Source organism: Salmo salar, chromosome ssa16, assembly GCF_905237065.1.
Source record: "Salmo salar chromosome ssa16, Ssal_v3.1, whole genome shotgun sequence".
Lineage (NCBI taxonomy): Eukaryota > Metazoa > Chordata > Actinopteri > Salmoniformes > Salmonidae > Salmo > Salmo salar.
In genome coordinates this window covers 14,270,233-14,296,211 of record NC_059457.1, presented here as the reverse complement: position 1 = coordinate 14,296,211, position 25,979 = coordinate 14,270,233, and the positions used below count along the sequence as shown (strand labels likewise).

At 41.6% G+C, this 25,979-nt stretch overlaps 1 protein-coding gene across 3 annotated transcripts; it reads left to right on the top strand.

Moving 5' to 3' along the window:
* Positions 1-11,380: 11,380 nt before the first annotated feature.
* Positions 11,381-13,796, top strand: LOC106573273 (homeobox protein aristaless-like 4). 3 transcript variants are annotated; one of them, XM_045696997.1, is made up of 5 exons: positions 11,381-11,849; positions 12,112-12,369; positions 12,569-12,717; positions 13,056-13,166; positions 13,293-13,796. In XM_045696997.1, the coding sequence occupies exons 1-5, from the start codon at positions 11,531-11,533 to the stop codon at positions 13,488-13,490; spliced, it is 1,035 nt and encodes a 344-aa protein (XP_045552953.1). In that variant the 5' UTR covers positions 11,381-11,530; the 3' UTR covers positions 13,491-13,796. The 3 variants fall into 3 exon arrangements, with proteins under 3 accessions (XP_045552953.1, XP_014003657.1, XP_014003656.1); XM_014148182.2 differs by having other exon boundaries at positions 11,386-11,849; positions 12,109-12,369; positions 13,068-13,166; XM_014148181.2 differs by having other exon boundaries at positions 11,387-11,849; positions 12,109-12,369.
* The last annotated feature ends 12,183 nt before the right edge of the window (positions 13,797-25,979 follow it).

Below are 25,979 nucleotides of genomic sequence, written 5' to 3'. Positions count from 1 at the left end.
TGCTGACTCCAACCACGCTGACTCCAGCAGCGGATTCATTGTCGAGTCCAGCACCTTTTCATCTCTCTGGATCTGATGGGGCACTGCCTGCCGTGGGAGGTCTGAACCTATTTCCGGGAGCTGCGAGTGTATGCTATCATGCTTCTCATGGGCCTGTGAAAGGTTCCACAAATTTCTCCATCCCCTTCTCCGGCCGTTGTATTGGGTAGTTCAATGGTGAGAAATGTCTCAGTCCGTGGAGCAAAAACGTTGTGCTATCCAGGAGCATGAGTATAGGACATCAATAAGCTGCTCCCAAACATTTTAACCTGTTGGGGATAGGGGGCAGTATTTGCACGGCTGGATAAAAAATGTACCCGATTTAATCTGGTTACTACTCCTGCCCAGTAACTAGAATATGCATATAATTATTGGCTTTGGATAGAAAACACCCTAAAGTTTCTAAAACTGTTTGAATGGTGTCTGTGAGTATAACAGAACTCCTATGGCAGGCCAAAACCTGAGAAGATTTCAAGCAGGAAGTGGCCTGTCTGAGAAGTAGTGTTTCATCTTGGCTCTTTTTATTGAAGACTCAGGATCTGTGCAATAACGTGACACTTCCTACGTCTTCCATAGGGTCTCAGAGCCCGGGAAAACGTTGAACGATATCGAGGCAGGCTCTGGCTGAAACACTTTATCGCTTTTGGCAAGTGGCCACTCAGAGAACACAGAGGGTGTTATTTAACCTGTTATGGCTAGGGGGCAGTATTTTCACAGCCGGATAAAAAACGTACCCGATTTAATCTGATGATTACTCCTGCCCAGAAACTAGAATATGCATATAATTATTAGCTTTGGATAGATGTGTTGTAATGTGTTGTAAAGTGTTATGAAATCTAATGTCATGTTAATATTTTAAATTGTATGTACAGTAACTGCCTTAACCTTGTTAACATTACAACAACATGAAATCCATGTCTTAAAATGTGCTACTTTTCGGAAATAGCAAAGAAAATGTGTAGTCTGCTTGGCACATTAAAGTTACTTACCTTACAGATCACAAAGCCAGCTAATTTCCACTCCATTCATATGCAAGTCCATTTGATTCGAAAACTGGCTTGTCTGGCTGTCATGTTTTTATTTTAAGCTACCTTTCCCTTATCTGCACTGAAATAATATTACTTCAGTAGTCTTCTATTATGAATAATTTTTTTCTATCTCAAATAGCTCCTTAGTACACCCTTGCGGTTGAATATATATGTATCTATTGTAGGTCCTAGGATACAACAATGAATAATGTGAAACTAACAAATACCATCAAGGGATACCTGTCGTGATGTTGGTACCACTAATGCAATGTCGATTATTTCATCATATCAATTAACTGTGTTCAATTATTACGATGATTAAATTACTCATGTAAGAATTAATTCAATCTTGGGGCACCACTGAAAAAGGTTGGTTAATGAGTTACCGTTTCCCGAATTAACTCTACAGATATTCGTTATACCAGTCATCCATTAATTATCATTATTACCTCATCAGTCTCATTCTGAACGTCACATAATTCGTAAATCTGCACAAACCCGGGTCTCACTAATCATTCCGTACCACAACAATTGAGGTGATTATTTATTTACTAACAAGCTAAATGATAACATAAGATACACATACACAAAAACACACACAGTCTGGGCTATTAACTAGAACTTAATACAATGACAACAGGTCCCTAGCAGACCAAAACACGTGTTACACAAGATGGAGATTTAAAGAGAGAAAGAGCAAGAGAGAGATTCAACACTTGTATACATTTGTAAACTATGCTTAGTTTTAGCCCTAACACCTTGCCCCGAACTGCCGCTCTTATGGGTAAAAAGTGCAATGCATGTATTTACGTGTTGAAGGTCTCCGTTGGATATCTCTTCATGGGCGGAGTTCTGCTTAGTGGGAAAGGTTTGGTCGACGCCTTGTTCTTTCTATGGCCGTCTCCTTCGTTACCGGGTGTAAGTCTCTGATTGTCCACACAATGTCACAATATCCTTTCTCTTAGTTGTCTGCTTCCTTGCACTCGTTCTGTGAGAGTGGGCTTCTGAGGAGGCTAATCAGCCGTGTCGACACTCCAGGCGTGGGTAGGAGGGCCGTATAGACCACCGATTACTTAGAAAAAATATGCGGAGGCTCCTGTTTAAATTCACCTTCCTAGGTACAGTACTTAGAGTAGCTACTCCACCATATACTTGATTGTTCAGAGATTTTCTTTGTCTTCAACCTCGTGTTGCGTTTTGGGGTCACGACTAGTCATAGACCTCGGCTGCAGCGCGTGGTCAACTTAGTCTAGTATGTAAATTCTTAACTCACATGTTTTATACCCCAGAGTAGAAAGGGCATTTCTGTCTTTATGACACACTCTCTGGATTCCCTGGGGCGTAGCTAGTTACAAGGCAAGGTGTTAGGATTTACTACGATCTCTTAGACAACTAAAATCACAGTTTTATCGTCACCAAAACATTCTCTTTCATCTGGATATTCTCTACACAACATAGTATGTAAACATCACATATACATTATGAAAACTCTTCATTACAATGTTTTCATTATAACATCCTCATTCAACTTTTAATAACATAAAATAGACATTCATTTTCATATCCCATCCATTATTGTTACCACCATTTTGGCTGATGAAATATATTGTCCCAAAGTCCATTAATTTTATGTTCTGTAGTTTTGGGCTGTAAACTCCTCCTAAGGCACACAGACATTTCAGAGACCAGAATGGAGTTGGTCTGCTGTCTTATAATTTACGATGGGCGTGAGGTCATAAACCCCCAATTAAGGTACCACCAACCTCCTGTGTTGTAGATGACGCAATGAAAAGTTGGAGGGTGGTTGGTAATGGAGGACATCCGGTGGATCCACGTCTGGGTGTTAAGCAGAACCCCCTAGGTCCTGGAGAAGAGGAGCAGAGTTAAAGGCAACAGGGTAGGAAACAAGATGTAAACAAGGTTACACTTTACTGTGAGAAAATTTGATGGATTAGTGCAGTGTTATCAATGGCAGATAAGCACTTTTCAACAGTTTTTGAAGGTATGAAGTAACTCAAGCTGGTCCCACTCCGACACAGAGAATCAGACTGATCTGAACTCACTGGCTCTGGTGGATGGGACACCTCCTGTGTGGATCGAACAGTCGATGGTCCTAAAGTCATTTGAAGAGGTAAATTGAAGAGGTATATTTTTATAAGCTCAGCATAACTACCATTTCTTGCTTTCTCAAATGTCAACCAAAGCTTAAGATACTTTATCTACTGGGCTTCACCGAAGTGTAGGGCATCAGGGCTTTCAGTGGTCGACCGTCCAACTGCTCCGACTCTAGGAAGACAAAGAGAAAAATATCAGTGTTAGGGAAACTAAATCTAGCTTCAGGTTATTTTGTGTGCAAATGCAAATATCTATTATCTGAGATTGTTTATTCATCTTAACAGATGGTGACCCCAGCTAGGAGTGAAAGAACAGCGGGGTTTCCCAGGTCTTGTCTTCCTTTTGTCCTTCTTCCAAACCAAGTCATTTGCCCGGATGTCGAAGCATTTGATCCCCTTCTTGATTCTCCTCCAGTATCTCTTCTTCTGTTTCCCCTGTGACTTGTCGATGTTCAGTCTCACCTTGATTGATAACAGAAATAAATGAAATTATACAGTGCATTCGGAAAGTATTCAGACCCCTTCCCTTTTTCCACATTTTGTTTTCCACATTTATTTTTTTCCACATCAATCTACACACACACCCCATAATGACAAAACAAAAACAGGTTTTTAGACATTTTTGAAAATGTATTAAAAATAAAAAAACAGATACCTTATTTAAATAAGTATTCAGACCCTTTACTATGAGACTCGAAATTGAGCTCAGGTGCATCCTGTTTCCATTGATCATCCTTGAAGTTTCTACAACTTGATTGGAGTCCACCTGTGGTAAATTCAATTGATTGGAAATGATTTGGAAAGGCACACACCTGTCTATATTAAAAGGTCCCACAGTTGACAATGCATGTCAGAGCAAAAACCAAGCCATGAGGTTGAAGGAATTGTCCGTAGCGCTCCGAGACAGGATTGTGTCAAGGCACAGATCTGGGGAAGGGTACCAAACAAATTCTGCAGCATTAAAGGAGAATAGTCAGGATCGAGGGAAAGATGAACAGAGCAAAGTACAGAGAGATCCTTGATGAAAATCTGCTCCAGAGCACTCAGGACCTCAGACTGGGGGCGAAGGTTCACCTTCCAACAGGACAATGACCCTAAGCACACAGCCAAGACAACACAGGAGTGGCTTCGGGACAAGTCTCTGAATGTCCTTGAGTGGCCCAGCCAGAGCACGGACTTGAACCCGATCAAACATCTCAGGAGAGACCTGAAAATAGCTGTGCAGCGACACTCCCCATCCAACCTGATTAAGCTTGAGAGGATCTGCAGAGAAGAATGGGAGAAACTCCCCAAATACTGGTGTGCCAAGCTTGTAGCGTCATACCCAAGAAGACGCGAGGCTGTAATCGCTGCCAAAGGTGCTTCAGCAAGGTACTGAGTAAAGGGTCTGAATACGTATGTAAATGTGATATTACATTTTTATACATTTGCAAAAATTTCTAAAAACCTGTTTTTGCTTTGTCATTATGGGGTATTGTGTGTAGATTGATGAGGGGAAAAAACAATTTTATCAATTTTAGAACAAGGCTGTAATGTAACAAAATGTGGAAAAAGTCAATGGGTCTGAATACTTTCCGAATGCAATGTAACTACATATATAGCTAGTAACATGTAGATGACCAACTAGCTAGATGGAACATGATTGTTGAAATTGTTTTTAATTTTGCTTAACCTTTATTTAACTAGGCAAGTCAGTTAAGAACAAATTCTTATTTACCATGACGGCCTACCCCGGCCAAACCCGGACTACGCTGGGCCAATTGTACGCCGCCCTATGGGACTCCCAATCATGGCTGGATGTGATACAGCCTGCATTCGAACCAGGGACTGTAGTGACACTTCTTGCACTGAGATGCAGTGCCTTGAACCCTCATGATATACTAGCACAGGTTGCCGCGCAGTGAAACACTGCTTCCCATTCATTTCAATGGAAGGAAAGCGGTGAGAAGCGGAGAGGGTGGGGGACTGTTGGGCGGTGCGAAGGTGGCATGGGAGGTGGTGAAAAAGCTCAACTTTTCCCAACTTTATGCAAATCACCAGCGGCGACCGCTGGGCGATGACCAATCATGTCAAGTGGTTCCCATGACGAATTTGATGCTATGCAACCCAAGGCTGGAGACTTTCTTCAGCAAAGATGGCTGACAAAAGTACTAGGATGGAAGCAAATGTCAGTGAATGTAACATCATAACAAATCATGCAAAACATTTACAGTTGACAGGAATATGTTAGTTAATGTAGAGACAAACAATTATGCATATTTTTTTAATCATAAAGTTCATTTACGAAAATCACGATTTAGCAAGCTAGCTGGCTAGCTTTAGGGGTGTTGTGAAATGACGAGTATGAAATTGTAATTCTGGTTGTTTAATGTTTTAGGGACTCCTGAAACAACCAGCAAACCAGTTTGTAATCTTGTGAAACAGTGGATGCAAAGAATCTAGCTAGCTAAAGCATTTACTGCAAATTGAATGTACAATTTTGTAAACTTCCCTTACTGATATTTGCCATGCAATGCAGATAGATGAAATAACACAGCTAGCTATGTTCTTGCTTATTGTGTAGTGGAGGATAACAATACCTGTATGCCTATGGATGTCTAGCTAGCTATCTAGCAGATCTGTGTATGGACCCAAATGTTTGGTATACATATTAGTTCAGAACCTAGATATGAAACTCAGATATCATAGCCAGTTGTATCAACTTCAGAAGTCTGAATGACATTAATGAAGCCTATGGATTGAGTAGAATATAATATAACTTTGTGCCAAGGATGCAAGTCGTATATACATGTAGTTATTACCATGCATGAAATCCCCACATTGTAGCCTGTACATTTAATATATTCATTGATCATGTACTCTACCTTGGCAAATAAAGGTCTTATAGATTACTTTTCAGTCATATCCAATACCACCAGGAGTATCACATTCCAGTCTTTGTATGATGCTGTGTCTGCATGTATGTATTACAATTACACTTCAACAGTGTTTACCAATCTTGGTCCTGGAACATCAATGGTTACACATTGTAACTAATAGACTGGAAACAGTATTTAACTAGTTAAAGGTTGATTTGTAATTCATACATCCAGAAATTTAATTTTAAAAACAGTACACTACACTTCCTATGCATCATGTAAATACTCTAAAACCAGTTCATCTTAATATCTAATGCCCTTCATCTGCATTGATCTGATAAACAGGATAGGTGTAGTATTTCAACAAATGAGAGACTTAATTTCAACCAGTAGGAAATGTGAAACGCTTTATTGAAAGAAGTTCATTATCCAAGTGTTATAAATACAAGCATTATAAATATTATAAATGCAAGTTCAATCTGTACTTCAATGCACTTCGGTTGTGCATTATAAAAACAGAGGAAAAAAGAGGTGGCGAGAGAGGTGTTAAAGACAGAAAGGGAAAGAGGTAAGAACATAGGAGCAGGGAAGGCAGTATATGATTAACCTCTATGGGCTAGGTGGGATGCGTCCCACCTACTCAACATCCAGTTGAATCCTGTGGCGCGTTATTCAAATCCTTAGATATGCTATTACTTCAATTTTTCAAAAATATGACTATTTTACACCATTTTAAAGATAAGACTCTCGTTAATCTAACCACACTGTCCGATTTCAAAAAGGCTTTACAACGAAAGCAAAACATTAGATTATGTCAGCAGACTACCCAGCCAGAAATAATCAGACACCCATTTTTCAAGCTAGCATATAATGTCACATAAACCCAAACCACAGCTAAATGTAGCACTAACCTTTGATGATCTTCATCAGATGACAACCCTAGGACATTATGTTATACAATACATGCATGTTTTGTTCAATCAAGTTCATATTTATATCAAAAACCAGCTTTTTACATTAGCATGTGACTAGCATGTGACTAGCATTCCCACCGAACACTGCCGGTGAATTTACTAAATTACTCACGATAAACGTTCACAAAAAGCATAACAATTATTTTAAGAATTATAGATACAGAACTCCTCTATGCACTCGATATGTCCGATTTTAAAATAGCTTTTCGGTGAAAGCACATTTTGCAATATTCTCAGTAGATAGCCCGGCATCACAGGGCTAGCTATTTAGACACCCAGCAGGTTTAGCACTCATCAAAGTCAGATTTACTATAAGAAAAATGTTCTTACCTTTGTTGTCTTCGTCAGAATGCACTCCCAGGACTTCTACTTCAATAACAAATGTTGGTTTGGTCCAAAATAATCCATCGTTATATCCAAACAGCGGCGTTTTGTTCGTGCGTTCTAGACACTATCCTAAAGGCTAAATAAGGGTGACGAGCATGGCGCAATTCGTGACAAAAGAATTCTAAATATTCCATTACCGTACTTCGAAGCATGTCAACCGCTGTTTAAAATCAATTTTTATGCCATTTTTCTCATAAAAAACCGATAATATTCCGACCGGGAATCTGCGTTTAGATAAACAGACAAAGGAAAAGAAACCATTCAGTCGAAGCGGGCACACGCCTAAGCCCATGGTACTCTGAGTGGCCACTTGCCAAAAGCGATAAAGTGTTTCAGCCAGAGCCTGCCTCGATATCGTTCAACGTTTTCCCGGGCTCTGAGACCCTATGGAAGACGTAGGAAGTGTCACGTTATTGCACAGATCCTGAGTCTTCAATAAAAAGAGCCAAGATGAAACACTACTTCTCAGACAGGCCACTTCCTGCTTGAAATCTTCTCAGGTTTTGGCCTGCCATAGGAGTTCTGTTATACTCACAGACACCATTCAAACAGTTTTAGAAACTTTAGGGTGTTTTCTATCCATATATAATAAGTATATGCATATTCTAGTTACTGGGCAGGTGTAGTAACCAGATTAAATCGGGTACATTTTTTATCCAGCCGTGCAAATACTGCCCCCTATCCCCAACAGGTTAATGAATCACAGTGCAACCCAAATATTCTCTCAGTTCATCACCATTACATAATAGTGTCTCTATACGGCTCAAAGGTTATCTTAAAAGCGGGTGAGGTGGCGATGATGGGACTGGGGGTTGGCATCCTCTCTCACATCAAAACATATCTGCAGACGAGAGACAGATGAGCATGTTTAAGTCTTGTGTTTTTATTCTAACATTGTTAGTCATCATAATAATCAGGAGGTGAAATGCAAAACTGACCTTGGATCATTAACTCTGGGACTACTGCATCTCTATCTGTATTTCAATGTAAAGTATCTCTTTAACCTCTATGGGCTAGGTGGGACGCTAGCGTCCCCCCCGTGGTGCACTCCATCAACAGCAGGTGCATTTCAAGAGCGGCAAATTTGAAACCAAATAAATGTCAAAATTCAAATTTTTCAAACATACAACTATCTTACACCCTTTGAAAGATAAACATCTCCTTAATCTAACCACGTTGTCCGATTTCAAAAAGGTTTTACGGCAAAAGCATAAAGGTAGATTATGTTAGGAGAGTACATTGACAATCGCTGTGTGTAATGTTTTGTCAATTCAAAGACAGGGTCACCAAAACCATAAAACCAGCTAAAATGATGCACTAACCTTTTACACTAACCTTTTACTATGGCATTGATGTTGAGGAAATCGTTTCCCTCCAATAACCGGCAGTCAAGTCAGCACCACAAATTAAATAATTAAAATTAGAAAACATTGGTAAAATATTATATTGTCATTTAAAGAATTATAGATTTACATCTCTTGAACGCAATCAACTTGCCAGATTTAAAAATAACCTTACTGGGAAATCACACTTTGCAATAATCTGAGCACTGCGCCCAGAAAAATACGCGTTGCGATACAGACTAGCCGCCATGTTGGGGAGATCTAAAATCGAAAATACTATGTAAATAATCCATTACCTTTGATTCTCTTCATCAGATGTCACTTCCAGGTATCACAGGTCCATAACGAATGTAGTTTTGTTCAAAAAAGCTCATCATTTATGTCCAAAAATCTCCTTCTTGTTAGCACATGATCTAAGCCCGCCGGACTTCACTTCATGAACGAGGGGAAGAAATATATTTACGTTCGTTCAAACATGTCAAACGTTGTATAGCATAAATCATTAGGGCCTTTTTAACCAGAACATGAATAATATTCAAGGTGGACGAATGCATTCTCTTTTATAACGTATTGGAACGAGGGTACCCAACATGAACTCGCGCGCCAGAGTCTAATCGGCCATCACCGTTCCATGGCTCTTGTTCGGTCAGATCTCACAGTAAAAGACTCAAAACACTTTGTAAAGGCTGGTGACATCTAGTGGAAGCAATAGGAAGTGCCAAAATATTCCTCAGCCCCTGTGTTTTTCAATGGCATAGGTTTAAAGGTAATACAACACATCAGGTATCCACTTCCTGTCAGAATCTGTCTCAGGGTTTTGCCTGCCAAATGAGTTCTGTTATACTCACAGACACCATTCAAACAGTTTTAGAAACTTTAGGGTGTTTTCTATCCATATATAATAAGTATATGCATATTCTAGTTACTGGGTAGGAGTAGTAACCAGATTAAATCGGGTACGTTTTTTTATCCAGCCGTGAAAATACTGCCCCCTAGCCCCAACAGGTTAATAATACTTTCTGTTGACCTGACCAAGTGACCTCTCACCTCTGATCATGCTGTGCCCTCTATGTAGCCAGTTCAGATGTGGGAGGGGTTCACCGACACAGCTGATATAACCTAGAGGATTTAGGGAGAAGAGAGAGGGATGAAGTGAAGGAGAGAGACTGTTATTGAGAAAATAACATAGTTAAAGAGACAGAGTTCATCTGTTTGTGTGTTCTCACCTCGTGTCCACACCACACTAAGTGGCTGCAGAGTACGTTATGCTGAAAAACATGAACGGACACACGAGGACAAACATAGCGTAGTTATAGAAATAATGAAGTGTCTTACTGTTCTCCATGGTTGGCCCTCTTGCCTATTCTTTGAAAGTGGAAGGAGTCACAGTTATACACCTGAGCCTGCTTAATGCACAACACAACACAATCCATCAATCAGATTGATATATGAGTTTGTAGGTGTGGGTTATAGGGTGTCTAATTGTTCTACATCTGTGGAGGGAGCTGAAGGTTTGAGTTGCCAAACGTCAGCCTCGAAACCTTAATGACTTGGAGAAGATCTGCAAAGAGGAGTGGGACAAAATCCCTCCTGAAATGTGTGCAAACCTGGTGCCCAACTACAAGAAACGTCTGACCTCTGTGATTGCCAACAAGGGTTTTGCCACCAAGTACTAAGTCATGTTTTGCAGAGGGGTTAAATACTTATTTCCCTCATTAAAATGCAAATCAATTTATAACATTTTTGACATGCGTTTTTCTGGATTTTTGTTGTTGTTATTCTGTCTCTCACTGTTCAAATAAACCTACCATTAAAATTATAGACTGATCATTTCTTTGTCAGTGGGTAAACGTACAAAAACAGCAGGAGATCAAATACTTTTTTCCCTCACTGTATGAACTGAAGTATGAAAACACAAAAGGTCCTCTGATACTGTATGCAATTGCAAACTGTTGCAAAGGAAATCTGGTGACAAAAAGTTCATTCAGGTGTTTGTCATTGCTCTGTGTTTCTCTCTGATATCACACACTTAATTATTATGTTGATGTGGACTGTGACTCCACTGCACCCAATCCAAAGTTTCCTCCAGAAGAATAGAAATATAATTTGTCTGCCGTACCTTTGTCCACCACTAGAGAAAGACAAACTCAAACCTTCAATGTGCTCTGTGCTAACAGCAGTCTGCTAATGTCCCTGACAGGTGTAGCAAGTTTGTGTATGAGAGTTCATGTGGAGGCCAGAGTAGTAAAGATACAGATACGTAGCCAATAAACCTGTAGACAAGGAGGAGCGGTGATACTTGCAACATGATACGTACTAACAGAAGAATTTCTTTACTCAAGTTTCAAAACATTACATTGATTGCATTTATTATAAATATGCAACCATTAATTATCAAATATACCTTCAGATATAGATAGTATTCCTAATTTAGATAACGATAACAAATTATTGGTATGTCCGTTCAGAACTGCACTGGTAGTAAAACATACAATAAGTAGTCAAATATAAAAGGTGTCACAAGGTAAATTGTAGCTGGGATATCAGCTCAGTGAAACATGGACACTGATTAGTGTTCGTGGATTACCAAGAAAGGCATCATTACCCAGTAAACTTTACTCCTCCTCTTAATGATCATATGATGCTGGCCAAACACAATCTGCTTGACGAGGAACAAAGGAGGAGGACAACTAGGTTACTCCCTTTACCTGACAGAAAGAAGGAAATAGCGACAGAGGAAGAGAAAAAGGGAGTTGGGTGCTTTGAAGAGAGGAATAGGGCAAGAACATGCATCAGGAGCCTATAAGTGCAAAGGGTTTAAAAAAGGGAAGCATGCAAGTGACGGTGCACGGACCAAAAAAACGGTGGAGAGAGGACAGCTCACATAGACAGCTCACTTTGGATAGGGGAGTGGACATTACCGCGAGTGAGGAGGCCCCAAGCCCTCCCAAAAAACTGTCCCACTCCATCGAGGAGATCCTGAGGAAACCAATCGAGGAGATCCTGAGGAAACCAACCAGAGTGGGAGAAGAGAGGCGAGAGGGGCTAGGTAGATGGTCTGTTAACAGACAAAATGAAGAATGCCCAAACCAGCAGGTATATACAGGTAATGTGTGTGTTCAATTGACTTTGACTTACGTTACTATGATGGGTGGGCCCATTTTAGGGAGTACACATTACAATAAAGCAAAGGGGTTGGATGGCAAACGGCTAATGCTGTCTCAACTCTGCAAAAGTGTAATGTGTGTACACTTGCATTATGTGTATCATCTTTTACAGTAACATATTCTGAGTTCGGCTAATAGTTCTTGGAGATATTTTAAGGACAAAGATAATCAATATCGTGCCTTTTTTTCTGTCCACAGTAGGAACTGGTCATAACAGGGTGCTGCCACGACATGTGCACATCGTCACTGACTGGAAAGATGACCACACTTCATCTGACCAAAACACAGCAGTCACAAAACTACCCCCTAGAGAGTGTCACATTGACCGCATCTCCCCAGACCACAGTGGGGACTCCAGCATCCACAGTAAGGATAGTAGTCTTCAGGAGAGAGCAGGGCGAGAGGAGGGCCAGGACCAAGGAAGAGCCCAGTGGGAGAGGAACGGCTGTCACCCTCATGGTGAGATTTACCACACAGTCAATATTGCTGTAATCATCAAGGGGAATTATATCTGAGGATGAACGACATTACAAAAAAAAGGCAGTTTTGATGATAATCATGATGATGAGGATGATTACGAAGACAGATGATGATAATGCTGATGATAATCATGATGATGATAATAAAGACATTTTTGCTTGTGTTTGGTGTGCAACAGTGCAGAGGAGGAGAAGGCAGACCAGGATCAGCTTCCCTCCAAGTCAGGTGGAGGAGCTGGAGAAGGTGTTCCTGGAGACCCACTATCCTGATGTCCACATACGGGATAAGCTGGCCTCTCGTCTGCAGCTCACTGAGGGAAGAGTACAGGTACGGTAGCACCAAACACCTGTGACATGCTCATGAAATATATCTATGAGCTTTTACATGAGTACATTTGAAATTGATTGAACGCTCAACAAATATTTCCAAATAAATATTACAATATAAATCTGAGTGAGAATCAAACACTTCACTTTATTCATCACCCCACCACTTGAGCTCCATAGCTATAATTTGTTTAAATCTTGAGTTATCACTGTTATCCATGTTTGCTATCAGGTGAAAACAGAAACAGTCCTTATCAGCTGCTTACATAAATGTTTTGTTATCAATTGAAAAACACAAAAAAATGCCTTTGCTGTCAACTCATTTGCTGATATCTTCAGATTTGGTTCCAGAACCGCAGAGCCAAATGGAGGAAGACTGAGACGCTAAGGGACTTAGAAATGATGGCCGGAGACCAGACACCTATATCCAAACCTGGGTTTCTTTATGAGGTGAGTCTATAGTTTTATGTAAACAAACCAGCAAGGGCCAAATATCCTGTCAGATAGATACAATACATGAGTCATGCTTGAGACAGTAATAGCATGATCATCTCATTTGTTTCGATGACAAAACAGGTTGAAGAGGCTATCTCTCAGTTTCCATTGAATGCCTCATCATCATGGTATGGGCCGTACCAACAACTACAAAAGCTCCACTCCGGGGGGGTTCCATTCCAGCCTTTTCTACCCATGTTGTCACACCTGCATCATCATCCCCTGAGCTCCCTCTGGACCCGACATTTATACTCCATCCCAAGAGTCACTCTTATTTGACACATAATGAACACAAAATAAATTCATCTTCAAAGCTTTGTAAATAGGGTGTATTTTGTCATCTGTGTCCATGATGATGGTGTCATGGTGCTACTATCTCAGAAGCTGTTGAAAATGATGAATGAATTGATCATTGAGCATTTTCTCTCATAGATACAACAATATGGCTTAGTAAAGTGAATGAGATGTTTGTGTTTTCTATCAGTCACTCTCCACTCATACATATATGTTGACTGGAATTCTATAATGATATTGTCAATACACAAATATACATACATAAATAAATACAGTAATACATCTAATTCATATTGACTACATTTGTGCTGTGGCTGTATTTCTCATGTGGCTGTGGTTCTGAAAATATTGTGTAAATTGATGTTAAGAACAGTTCCTGTACACTGTCACGGATCCCTCTGGAACTTTCATTGCGCACACCTGGCCCCTATTCCCACTGATTGTATTTGTATATATGTGCCCTTTGTTCACCATGGTGCTGTCGATTATTGTTACAATGTCCATCGGTGCGTGTGAGTACCTGTGCTGTGTGTTTTGGGCTTTCGTGCCCTTGTGGATTGCGCAGATGATTACGGGTCTCGTCTTGTGTGTTAATCATTGTGCGGGAGTGTATTTATTCGATGTACTCCTCGCTCTTTTGTTTGGTTTTCAACCCTGTGTTTTGTGTACGTGTTTGCTTAGTCTTCGTCCCCGTGCCTTTACACGGCACACCGTAATTTGGGTAAAATAAAAACCCTGTTACGCATTCTTGCGCCTGTACCCCGAATCATTCATACCAACGTGAGATAGTCCCTGTAAGATAGTAGGACTTCTTTGATGTACAGGTATAAATACATGTGTACATGTACTTTTCCTAACATGAAGCTGGTAAGAGCACTTCCCTCCTTTTTTGCTACGGGTTTATTGTTATATTGAAATATGGCTCTCCTTATCTTAAATTGAGCTAGGGTTATTGACAGGTCAGATGTGGAATTTGGAGAACTACATTTTCAAGAATTTCAACTACACTGAACAAAAACTATGAACACAACATGTAAAGTGTTGGACTCATGTTTCATGAGCTGAAATAAAAGATCCCGGAAATTTTCCAGACACACAAAAAGTGTATTTCTCTCAAATTGTGTGCACAAATTTGTTTACATCCCTGTTAGTGAGCCTTTCTCCTTTGCCAAGATAATCCATCCACCTGACAGGTGTGGCATATCAAGAAGCTGATAAAACAGCATGATCATTACACAGATGCACCTTGTGCTGGGGACAATAAAAGGCCACATTAAAATGTGCAGTTTTCTCACAACACAATGCCACAGATTTCTCAAGTTTTGAAGGAACGTGCAATTGGCATGCTGACTACAGGAATGTCCACCAAAACTTTTGCCGGATAACTTAATGTTAATTTCTCTGTCATAAGCTGCCTCCAATGTCGTTTTAGAGAATTTGGCTTTACATTCAACTGGCCTCAAGCCAACCCATGACCTCCACATCCGGCTTCTTTACATGAGGGAAGGTCTGAGACCAGACACCCGGACAGCTGATGAAACTGTGGGTTTGCACAACCGAAGAATTTCTGCACAAACTGTCAGAAACCGTATCAGGGAAGCTCATCTGCGTGCTCGTCATCCTCACCAGGGTCTTGACCTGACTGCAGTTCAGTGTCATAACCGATACAATGGCCACTGACACACTGGAGAAGTGTGCTCTTCACGGAAGAATCCTGGTTTCAACTGTACCGGGCAGATGGCAGACACGCCGTATGGCATTGTGTTGGTGAGCGGTTTGCTGATGTCAACGTTGTGAACAGAGTGCCCCATGGTGGCGGTGGTGTTCTGGTATGGGCAGGCATAAGCTACAGACAACGAACACAATTGCATTTTATCGATGACATTTGAATGCACAGAGATACTGTGACAAGATCTTGAGGCCCATTGTCATGCCCTTCATCTGCCTCCATCACCTCATGTTTCAGCATGATAATGCACGGCCCCATGTCGCAAGGATCTCTACACAATTCCTGGAGGCTGAAAAAGTCCCAGTTTTTCCATGGCCTGCATACTCACCAGACATGTCACCGATTGAGCCTGTTTGGAATGCTCTGGATTGATGTGTACAACAGCATGTTCCAGTTCCTGCCAATATCCATCAACTTCGCACAGCCATTGAAGATGAGTGGGACAACTTTCCACAGGCCACAATCAACAGCCTGAGAAGAAGATGTGCCGAGCTGCATGATACACATGAGATACTGACTGGTTTTCTGATCTACGCACCTATCCTTTTTTAAGGTATCTGTGACCAACAGATGCATATCTGTATTCCCAGTCATGTGAAATCCATAGATTAGGGCCTACTCAATTTATTTCAATTGACTGATTTCCTTATATGAACTGTAACTCAGTCAAATCTTTGCAATTGTTGCATGTTGCTTTTATTTTTTTGTTCAGTGTATTTTTGACCCCAACTTACAAAATGTAGACACAATATAAACTTTTTGTTGTGTCATTCGCGATGATTTGAAATGCAGTGTCCACATGTGCGGTTGTGTTTTACTATATATGGTTCTAATAGCGCAGAAGGTTGGAGCATATGGCTTGCAACCTCATAAATGAGTTCACTGTATAATACACTTTGGAGTAAACTTGTCTGCTAAATGACCATAAAATATATGAAGGGAAAACATGAATCTTATTTAGCACTTACCTAATACCTAATAATATAGCACAATGCTAATGCACCAATTAGTCAAGTAAAGGTGGATGTAGAAAGTTAAATGAGTAACAAATGAATAACACTCACATTGTCTATAGCACATTTGCATGTTATTCTCAAGAATGTATCAAGACACTTTTCATAACTGAGAATATGCAGTATCAGTCAAAAGTATGGACACACCTACTCATTCAAGGGTTATTCTTTATTTTTACTATTTTATACATGTGTGCAAAACTGTCATCAAGGCAAAGGGTGGCTGCTTTGAATAATCTAAAATATATTTTGATTTGTTTAACACTTTTTTGGTTACTACATGATTCCATATGTGTCATTGTATAATTATGTTTTCACTGTTATTCTACAATGTAGAAAACAGTAAAAATAAAGAAAACCCCTTGAATGAGTGTGTCCAAACTTTTGAGTGGTCCTGTATATATAGATATATATATCTATATAGATATAGATATCTATATAGATATAGATATATATATCTATATATACTATTATCAAATTACACTCTCTTACCTTCCATGTATGAAAAAAGTTTTACATACTGTGCCTCGGAAAGTATTCAGACTCCTTGAATTTTTCCACATTTTGTTACATTACAGCCTTATTCTAAAATGGATTAAATACTAAAAAAATCCTCAGCAATCTACACACAATACCCAATAATAACAAAGTGAAAACAGGTTTGAGAAATGTTTGCAAATAAAACATTTAAAAACTGAAATACCTTATTTATATAAGTATTCAGACCCTTTGTTATGAGACTCGAAATTGAGCTCAGGCGCATCCTGTTTCCATTGATCATCCTTGAGATGTTTCTACAACTTGATTGAAGTCTACCTGTGGTTAAATCAATTGATTGGACATGATTTGGAAAGGCACATGCCTGTCTTTATAACGTCCCACAGTTGACAGTGCATGTCAGAGCAAAAACCAAGCCATGAGGTCGAAGGAATTGTCCGTAGAGCTCCGAGACAGGATTGTGTCGAGGCACAGATCTGGGGAAGGGTACCAAAACATTTCTGCAGCATTGAAGATCCCCAATAACACAGTGGCCTCCATCACTCATAAATGGAAGTAGTTTGGAACCCCCAAGACTCTTCCTAGAGCTGGCCGCCTGTTCAAACTGAGCAATCGGGTGAAAAGGGCCTTGGTCAGGGAGATGTCCATAGATCCCGATGGTCACTCTGACAGAACTCCAAGAAGACTCAATGCCGTAATCGCTGCCAAAGGTTCTTCAACAAAGTACTGAGTAAAGGGTCTGAATACTTATGTAAATGTGATTTTTTTTATTTTAGAAATTAGCAAACATTTCTAAAAACCTGTGTTTGCTTTGTCATTATGGGGATTGATGAGGGAAAAAATATTTAATAAATTTTAGAATAAGTCAAGGGGTCTGAATACTTTCCGAAAGTACTGTAAATATCCTGAAAAAACTGTCACTCCCTTAGCTTCCATGTAGAGTTGCATATAGGACCTATTCGTAACTCTTCATGGAAGCTAAGCGAGTGACAGTTTTTTCATGGTATTTATGTAAACTTTTTTCCTACATGGAAGGTAAGAGAGTGTAAGATGATAACAGCCTTGAGAGTGACACGTTTTTTTGCCCTCTCTCAGACAATTAACTGTTGAACCAAGATAAGTCAGAATCAGACCTGCAATCAACATAGTGAATGTCTAGTTTTGACATCTGTGTGTGTGTGTGTGTGTGTGTGTGTGTGTGTGTGTGTGTGTGTGTATCGTCATCTCAACATTTCATCCCTACCTTATCTGCCTGTGCTGCTCTCGGTGTCGTAACACATGCTCCTGAATATAGCTCATGTAGCAGGAACGTGCACAGATAGGGCTCTACCTTTGCAGAGCACATGCCACTTTGCCCTTCCACATGCCACTTTGCCCTTCCACATGCCACTTTGCCTTTCCAGTCTCCAAAGTGCCTCTTTTTTCAGTGGTGGTATAATTTCTCCCAAAATGTTTTTTTTTTTAATAAATTTTTTTCATTGTTGTTCTGAACCCACTGCCAACAAGTTGTCGTTAAATTCTCATCAATGCTTCAGAACCAAAAAGTTGCTCATCTTGATTGTTGACCAATAAGCAGCATTGGCGCAAAAAGACGGGCGTGCATATCGAGATTAGTGACCAGAAATAACTTGTTTAATTTCCTCCAGTTTCACCTGGGAAAAACCAACTAGGCCTTCATTTATCATCCCATATAAAATGCAGTTTAGCAATCTACTACTGACTCATCTTTGCCAGAACAAAGGCTACCTGGTGATTTGATTGATCATTTTCATATTTCAGATAGGTCTAGTTTGGGTGGCTACTGGCTACAGTATATGACTAAAGCAGCTGTAACATTACACTGCCTTCAATATTATGGGATGAAGATATTCTGTGGAATTTACTACGATATTTGTGAGGACGAACAGGGCTAGCCGTCTGACAACGAGCACTCTGCAGGCAGACTGCACTACAAAGTGATGGTGCGGTGCAGACAGAACATGCTTTCCATCCGATCCTACAACCAGTGGCGACCCCGTCATTCAGGGCAGGTGCCTGTTTTGAGCCCCACCTTTTTTGGGGGCGAGGGGGTTGCCTGTTTTGCATGTTATTTTGGTATTAATACGTGTCACATATCAGTTTGCAAACAATGTAAAAAAATATATTATAAGAGTTAATAAAGCCTCCATACAAACATGGTCCCTTTTTTGCTTTCTTGAGTAAGGCAGCTCCAAAATGCAGGTGTTGCAGCATAGCTCAGTGCTTTCTGTGGTGGTGGGGCAGACAGCGGAAAATACGAAGTGTAGGGGTTGGTAATGTTCATATAAAGAGAAATAATAAAGAGAAATTATAGATAAAACATATCGGTGCTCATCGGCCATTGGACATAAACATTACACAACAAGTTGGAAATCGCAAATTCAGCAATGAGTGGTTTGGAAGGAATCAGTGGCCTGCTATTCAGTGGAGTGGGTGTGTGGTCCCAATTCTGCGTTTAAGGGTCTCTTTTCCATGCTTAAAATGATAAACATTCAGCATTGGCCATGCTGTCAATCCAGCAGGATTTCTGCCGCGCTATAAACAACTGTTAACTCGGAACTGGGAAATCTGACTTCAGTGAGTTCAAGACAAATGGGAACTCGGGAAAAAACGATCTCCGACTGGCAAAATACGTTATGAACTGTCATCCAACTCGGAATTGTAAGTCGGGAACTCTGGCATCTTTCTAGAGCTACGAACTGAAGATCACTGATGTCATCATGATTCAACCTTGTTTTTTACAGAGTTCCCAGTTGTCTTGAAAGCACCATAAATCCAGAGAATGCCACTGTGATGACAAAGTTTGATGACAAAATTTGCCCATGAAGGCCCGATGCGCCGCCTTCCTGTTCAAGTGAGCACAGCACAACAAGGTGGGTACAAAAATGTCTTGTGTGCTGCTGCATAAATTATGTGATATGCCAGGGGGATATATACTGCTCAAAAAAATAAAGGGAACACTTAAACAACACATCCTAGATCTGAATGAAAGAAATAATCTTATTAAATACTTTTTTCTTTACATAGTTGAATGTGCTGACAACAAAATCACACAAAAATAATCAATGGAAATCCAATTTATCAACCCATGGAGGTCTGGATTTGGAGTCACACTCAAAATTAAAGTGGAAAACCACACTACAGGCTGATCCAACTTTGATGTAATGTCCTTAAAACAAGTCAAAATGAGGCTCAGTAGTGTGTGTGGCCTCCACGTGCCTGTATGACCTCCCTACAACGCCTGGGCATGCTCCTGATGAGGTGGCGGATGGTCTCCTGAGGGATCTCCTCCCAGACCTGGACAAAAGCATCCGCCAACTCCTGGACAGTCTGTGGTGCAACGTGGCGTTGGTGGATGGAGCGAGACATGATGTCCCAGATGTGCTCAATTGGATTCAGGTCTGGGGAACGGGCAGGCCAGTCCATAGCATCAATGCCTTCCTCTTGCAGGAACTGCTGACACACTCCAGCCACATGAGGTCTAGCATTGTCTTGCATTAGGAGGAACCCAGGGCCAACCGCACCAGCATATGGTCTCACAAGAGGTCTGAGGATCTCATCTTGGTACCTAATGGCAGTCAGGCTACCTCTGGTGAGCACATGGAGGGCTGTGCGGCCCCCCAAAGAAATGCCACCCCACACCATGACTGACCCACCGCCAAACCGGTCATGCTGGAGGATGTTGCAGGCAGCAGAAGGTTCTCCACGGCGTCTCCAGACTGTCACGTCTGTCACATGTGCTCCGTGTGAACCTGCTTTCATCTGTGAAGAGCACAGGGCGCCAGTGGCGAATTTGCCAATCTTGGTGTTCTCTGGCAAATGCCAAACGTCCTGCACGGTGTTGGGCTGTAAGCACAACCCCCACCTGTGGACGTCGGGCCCTCATACCACCCTCATGGAGTCTGTTTCTGATCGTTTGAGCAGACACATGCACATTTGTGGCCTGCTGGAGGTCATTTTGCAGGGCTCTGGCAGTGCTCCTCCTGCTCCTCCTTGCACAAAGGCGGAGGTAGCGGTCCTGCTGCTGGGCTGTTGCCCTCCTACGGCCTCCTCCACGTGTCCTGATGTACTGGCCTGTCTCCTGGTAGCGCCTCCATGCTCTGGACACTACGCTGACAGACACAGCAAACCTTCTTGCCACAGCTCGCATTGATGTGCCATCTTGGATGAGCTGCACTACCTGAGCCACTTGTGTGGGTTGTAGACTCCGTCTCATGCTACCACTAGAGTGAAAGCACCGACAGCATTCAAAAGTGACCAAAACATCAGCCAGGAAGCATAGGAACTGAGAAGTGGTCTGTGGTCACCACCTGCAGAACCACTCCTTTATTGGGGGTGTCTTGCTAATTGCCTATAATTTCCACCTGTTGTCTATTCCATTTGCACAACAGCATGTGAAATTTATTGTCAATCAGTGTTGCTTCCTAAGTGGACAGTTTGATTTCACAGAAGTGTGATTGACTTGGAGTTACATTGTGTTGTTTAAGTGTTCCCTTTATTTTTTTGAGCAGTGTATATACTGTAGCTAAGAAAGTAATACTAAGTGTTTATTTCGTTGTAAGCTGTTAGTAGCCCATGTGTCTCACCCTAATAATTTGGTATATTTTCCAGTCTTAATTTCACCTACTGTTCTGAATTTGGTGGGGCACATGTAGCCTGTAACCTGTTTTAGAGAAATGTAATCATCAAATATTGTAAGAACTTTCATTGTCTGCTAATATGCTGTTGTGGAAATTCTTACACAGGACACTCAAAGTCAATATTAAATGAATCACTCTTTATTGTCAGCAAGCTGGAGAGGTCACAGTCAAATTTAGATGCATAAGTGTCGGTTTGAAGTGAACTCTAAAAGGGCGTTCCTTACATAGAACCTCATATACTGCTATCTAATCCTACATAAACATGATTCATTGGATCGGTTCCCACGTGTGACTGGCTCTGTCTCTATCTTAACTTAAAGAACATACTCTGGGCGTCCTGCCAGATGCAGTTAGCCTAGTGGTTAGAGCGTTGGACTGGTAACCGAAAGGTTACAAGATCGAATCCCTGAGCTGACAAGGTAAAAATCTGTCGTTCTGCCCCTGAACAAGGCAGTTAACTAGTTCCTAGGCCGTCATTGAAAATAAGAATTTGTTCTTAACTGACTTGCCTACTTAAATAAAGGTAAAATTTAAAAAAAAATCCTCTGGAGGACCCCTCCCCCCTCTCTTGACCTTGGTGTACAGGAATAACACTGTAAGAATGGCCCATGTTCTGAATTCTGTCGCTGTACATTTCAAAATGTACAAAATGTAAACAAATACTTATATTGATTACAGTGAGGGAAAAAGTATTTGATCCCCTGCTGATTTTGTACGTTTGCCCACTGACAAAGAAATGATCAGTCTATAATTTTAATGGTAGGTTTATTTGAACAGTGAGAGACAGAATAACAACAACAAAAAAATCCAGCAACAGCTCATGGTCCTCCTGGAATCAGAAGTTTTTTTGACTCAATAGAGAAACGTAGTCAGAAAAAGGTTGATGAATGTCTTGCTCAAGCTGTGTATGCAACTGGTTCACCTCTGATGCTCACAGGCAATGTGTATTGGAAGAGATTTCTGAATGTTCTTCGCCCAGCATACACCTCTCCAACCAGACATGCTTTATCTACTCATTTGCTGGATGCAGAGTTCAACAGAGTTGAAGTGCAGGTCAAGCAAATCATAGAGAAAGCAGACTGTATTGCAATTATCTCTGATGGGTGGTCGAATGTTCGTGGGCAAGGAATAATTAACTACATCATCTCCACACCTCAACCAGTATTCTACAAGAGCACAGACACAAGGGACAGACACACCGGTCTCTACATTGCAGATTAGCTGAAGGCAGTGCCAGGTCACAGTTGTTAATGAGAACCTGCTCTCAACTGGCCTACCTGGTTAAATAAAGGTGAAATAAAAAATTTAAAAAATGACCTTGGACCACAGAAGGTATTTTCACTGGTGACAGACAATGCTGCGAACATGAAGACTGCTTGGTCTAAAGTGGAGGTCCTACCCTCACATCACACCCACTGGCTGTGCTGCTCATGCATTGAATCTGCTCCTTAAGGACTTCATGGCACTGAAAACAACTCTACAAGAGAGCCAAGGAAATGGTTAGGTATGTGAAGGGTCATCAAGTTATAGCAGCAATCTACCTCACCGAGCAAAGTGATAAGAATAAGAGCACCACATTGAAGCTGCCCAGCAACACCTGTTGGGTATGGACAGTCCCATCAAGAGGATCCTCCTAGATTATGCATTTTGGGAGAGAGTGTTAAGCAGTGTTAAACTCCTGAAACCTATAGCAGTAGCCATTGCACGGATTGAGGGAGACAATGCCATCCTGTCTGATGTTCAGACTCTGCTTGCAGATGTAAGAAAATAAATCTGTACTGCCCTGCCCACTTCACTGTTGCTCCAAGCAGAGGAAACCACAGTTCTGAAATACATCAAAAAGCGTGAAGACTTCTGCCTGAAGCACATACACACCGCAGTGCACATGTTGGACCCCAAGTATGCTGGCAAGAGCATCCTGTCTGGTGCAGAGATCAACAAGACCTATGGTGTCTTCACTACCATGTCTCGCCACCTTGGCATGGATGAGGGAAAGGTTCTTGGCAGTCTGGCAAAGTTCAAATCCATGCAAGGGCTTTGGGATGGAGATGCAATATGGCAGTCGTGCTAACATGTCTCATCAGCCACCTGGTGGAAGGGATTTTGTGGATATGAGGCTCTTTCCCCGGTTGCCTCCGTCATCCTCCAAATCCTGCCAACATCAGCCGCCTCAGAGTGCAACTGGTCCTTGTTTGGGAATACACACACCAAAGCACGAAACAGGCTGACCAATACAAGGGTTGAAAAATGAGTGGCCATCTGGGCAAATTTGAGCCATCCTCAACAAGGTTGGAAAGTGACAGTGAAGATGAGGCCTCAGAGTCTGATGTTCAAGAGGTGGACATTGAGGAGGTCCAGGGAGAAGACATGGAAGCCTGTGAGGAAGACAATCAAAGCTTTAGTTTCTAGACTATCATTTTACAGATGTATGTTGAAAACGTTTTCGGGAGATGAGATGGATCTTTTGGGATCATTCAATATTCCCTTTGTTTTGTTGTTCAGTGAAATCATCCCATGTGAAGAGTCATCTCATTTAATTAAAGGTCAAGTTCGTAACTAAATCGTTTTTTTTTATTTCTAATGGAAGGATTTAATCATTTGCAATTATGTCTAGTTATGATAAGGTGAAAGGTTTATATTTCTCTCTCCATATAATATGGTAAATATATCCAATGCAAAAAACATTTACATTTAAATGGTATTAATATTAATTTGCATATATTTCCGTTAATTCCCATATATTCCCGTTAATTCCCTTATATTCCCGTTAATTCCCACAGAACGTTTCCACCTCTGAATATTCCCCAAAATGTGCAACCCTAGTAAGGTGCTGGGACTGCTGTTGGGACTCTGCTGTTGGGACAGCTTTATGTCGGCCCTAACAGTTTGTTTGTCACTGTTACAGTGCAATTCATGTATTGTTTAGTGTTGTATTGTGTTGTGTAGTGTCTTTGCTGACATATTTTTTTGTTTGTTTGCACCACCAAGCTTTACATGCTAAAATCGCCACTACTTACAACCTCTGCTACAATTAGGCCTATGACTCCAGAGAAGTATATATATACTCTTCAAAAAAATAAAGGGAACACTTAAACAACACAATGTAACTCCAAGTCAATCACACTTCTGTGAAATCAAACTGTCCACTTAGGAAGCAACACTGATTGACAATAAATTTCACATGCTGTTGTGCAAATGGAATAGACAACAGGTGGAAATTATAGGCAATTAGCAAGACACCCCCAATAAAGGAGTGGTTCTGCAGGTGGTGACCACAGACCACTTCTCAGTTCCTATGCTTCCTGGCTGATGTTTTGGTCACTTTTGAATGCTGTCGGTGCTTTCACTCTAGTGGTAGCATGAGACGGAGTCTACAACCCACACAAGTGGCTCAGGTAGTGCAGCTCATCCAAGATGGCACATCAATGCGAGCTGTGGCAAGAAGGTTTGCTGTGTCTGTCAGCGTAGTGTCCAGAGCATGGAGGCGCTACCAGGAGACAGGCCAGTACATCAGGACACGTGGAGGAGGCCGTAGGAGGGCAACAGCCCAGCAGCAGGACCGCTACCTCCGCCTTTGTGCAAGGAGGAGCAGGAGGAGCACTGCCAGAGCCCTGCAAAATGACCTCCAGCAGGCCACAAATGTGCATGGGTCTGCTCAAACGGTCAGAAACAGACTCCATGAGGGTGGTATGAGGGCCCGACGTCCACAGGTGGGAGTTGTGCTTACAGCCCAACACCGTGCAGGACGTTTGGCATTTGCCAGAGAACACCAAGATTGGCCAATTCGCCAATGGCGCCCTGTGCTTTTCACAGATGAAAGCAGGTTCACACTGAGCACATGTGACAGACGTGACAGAGTCTGGAGACGCCGTGGAGAGCGTTCTGCTGCCTGCAACATCCTCCAGCATGACCGGTTTGGCGGTGGGTCAGTCATGGTGTGGGGTGGTATTTCTTTGGGGGGCCGCACAACCCTCCATGTGCTCGCCAGAGGTAGCCTGACTGCCATTAGGTACCGAGATGAGATCCTCAGACCCCTTGTGAGACCATATGCTGGTGCGGTTGGCCCTGGGTTCCTCCTAATGCAAGACAATGCTAGACCTCATGTGGCTGGAGTGTGTCAGCAGTTCCTGCAAGAGGAAGGCATTGATGCTATGGACTGGCCCGCCCGTTCCCCAGACCTAAATACAATTGAGCACATCTGGGACATCATGTCTCGCTCCATCCACCAACGCCACGTTGCACCACAGACTGTCCAGGAGTTGGCGGATGCTTTAGTCCAGGTCTGGGAGGAGATCCCTCAGGAGACCATCCGCCACCTCATCAGGAGCATGCCCAGGCGTTGTAGGGAGGTCATACAGGCACGTGGAGGCCACACACACTACTGAGCCTCATTTTGACTTGTTTTAAGGACATTACATCAAAGTTGGATCAGCCTGTAGTGTGGTTTTCCACTTTAATTTTGAGTGTGACTCCAAATCCAGACCTCCATGGGTTGATAAATTGGATTTCCATTGATTATTTTTGTGTGATTTTGTTGTCAGCACATTCAACTATGTAAAGAAAAAAGTATTTAATA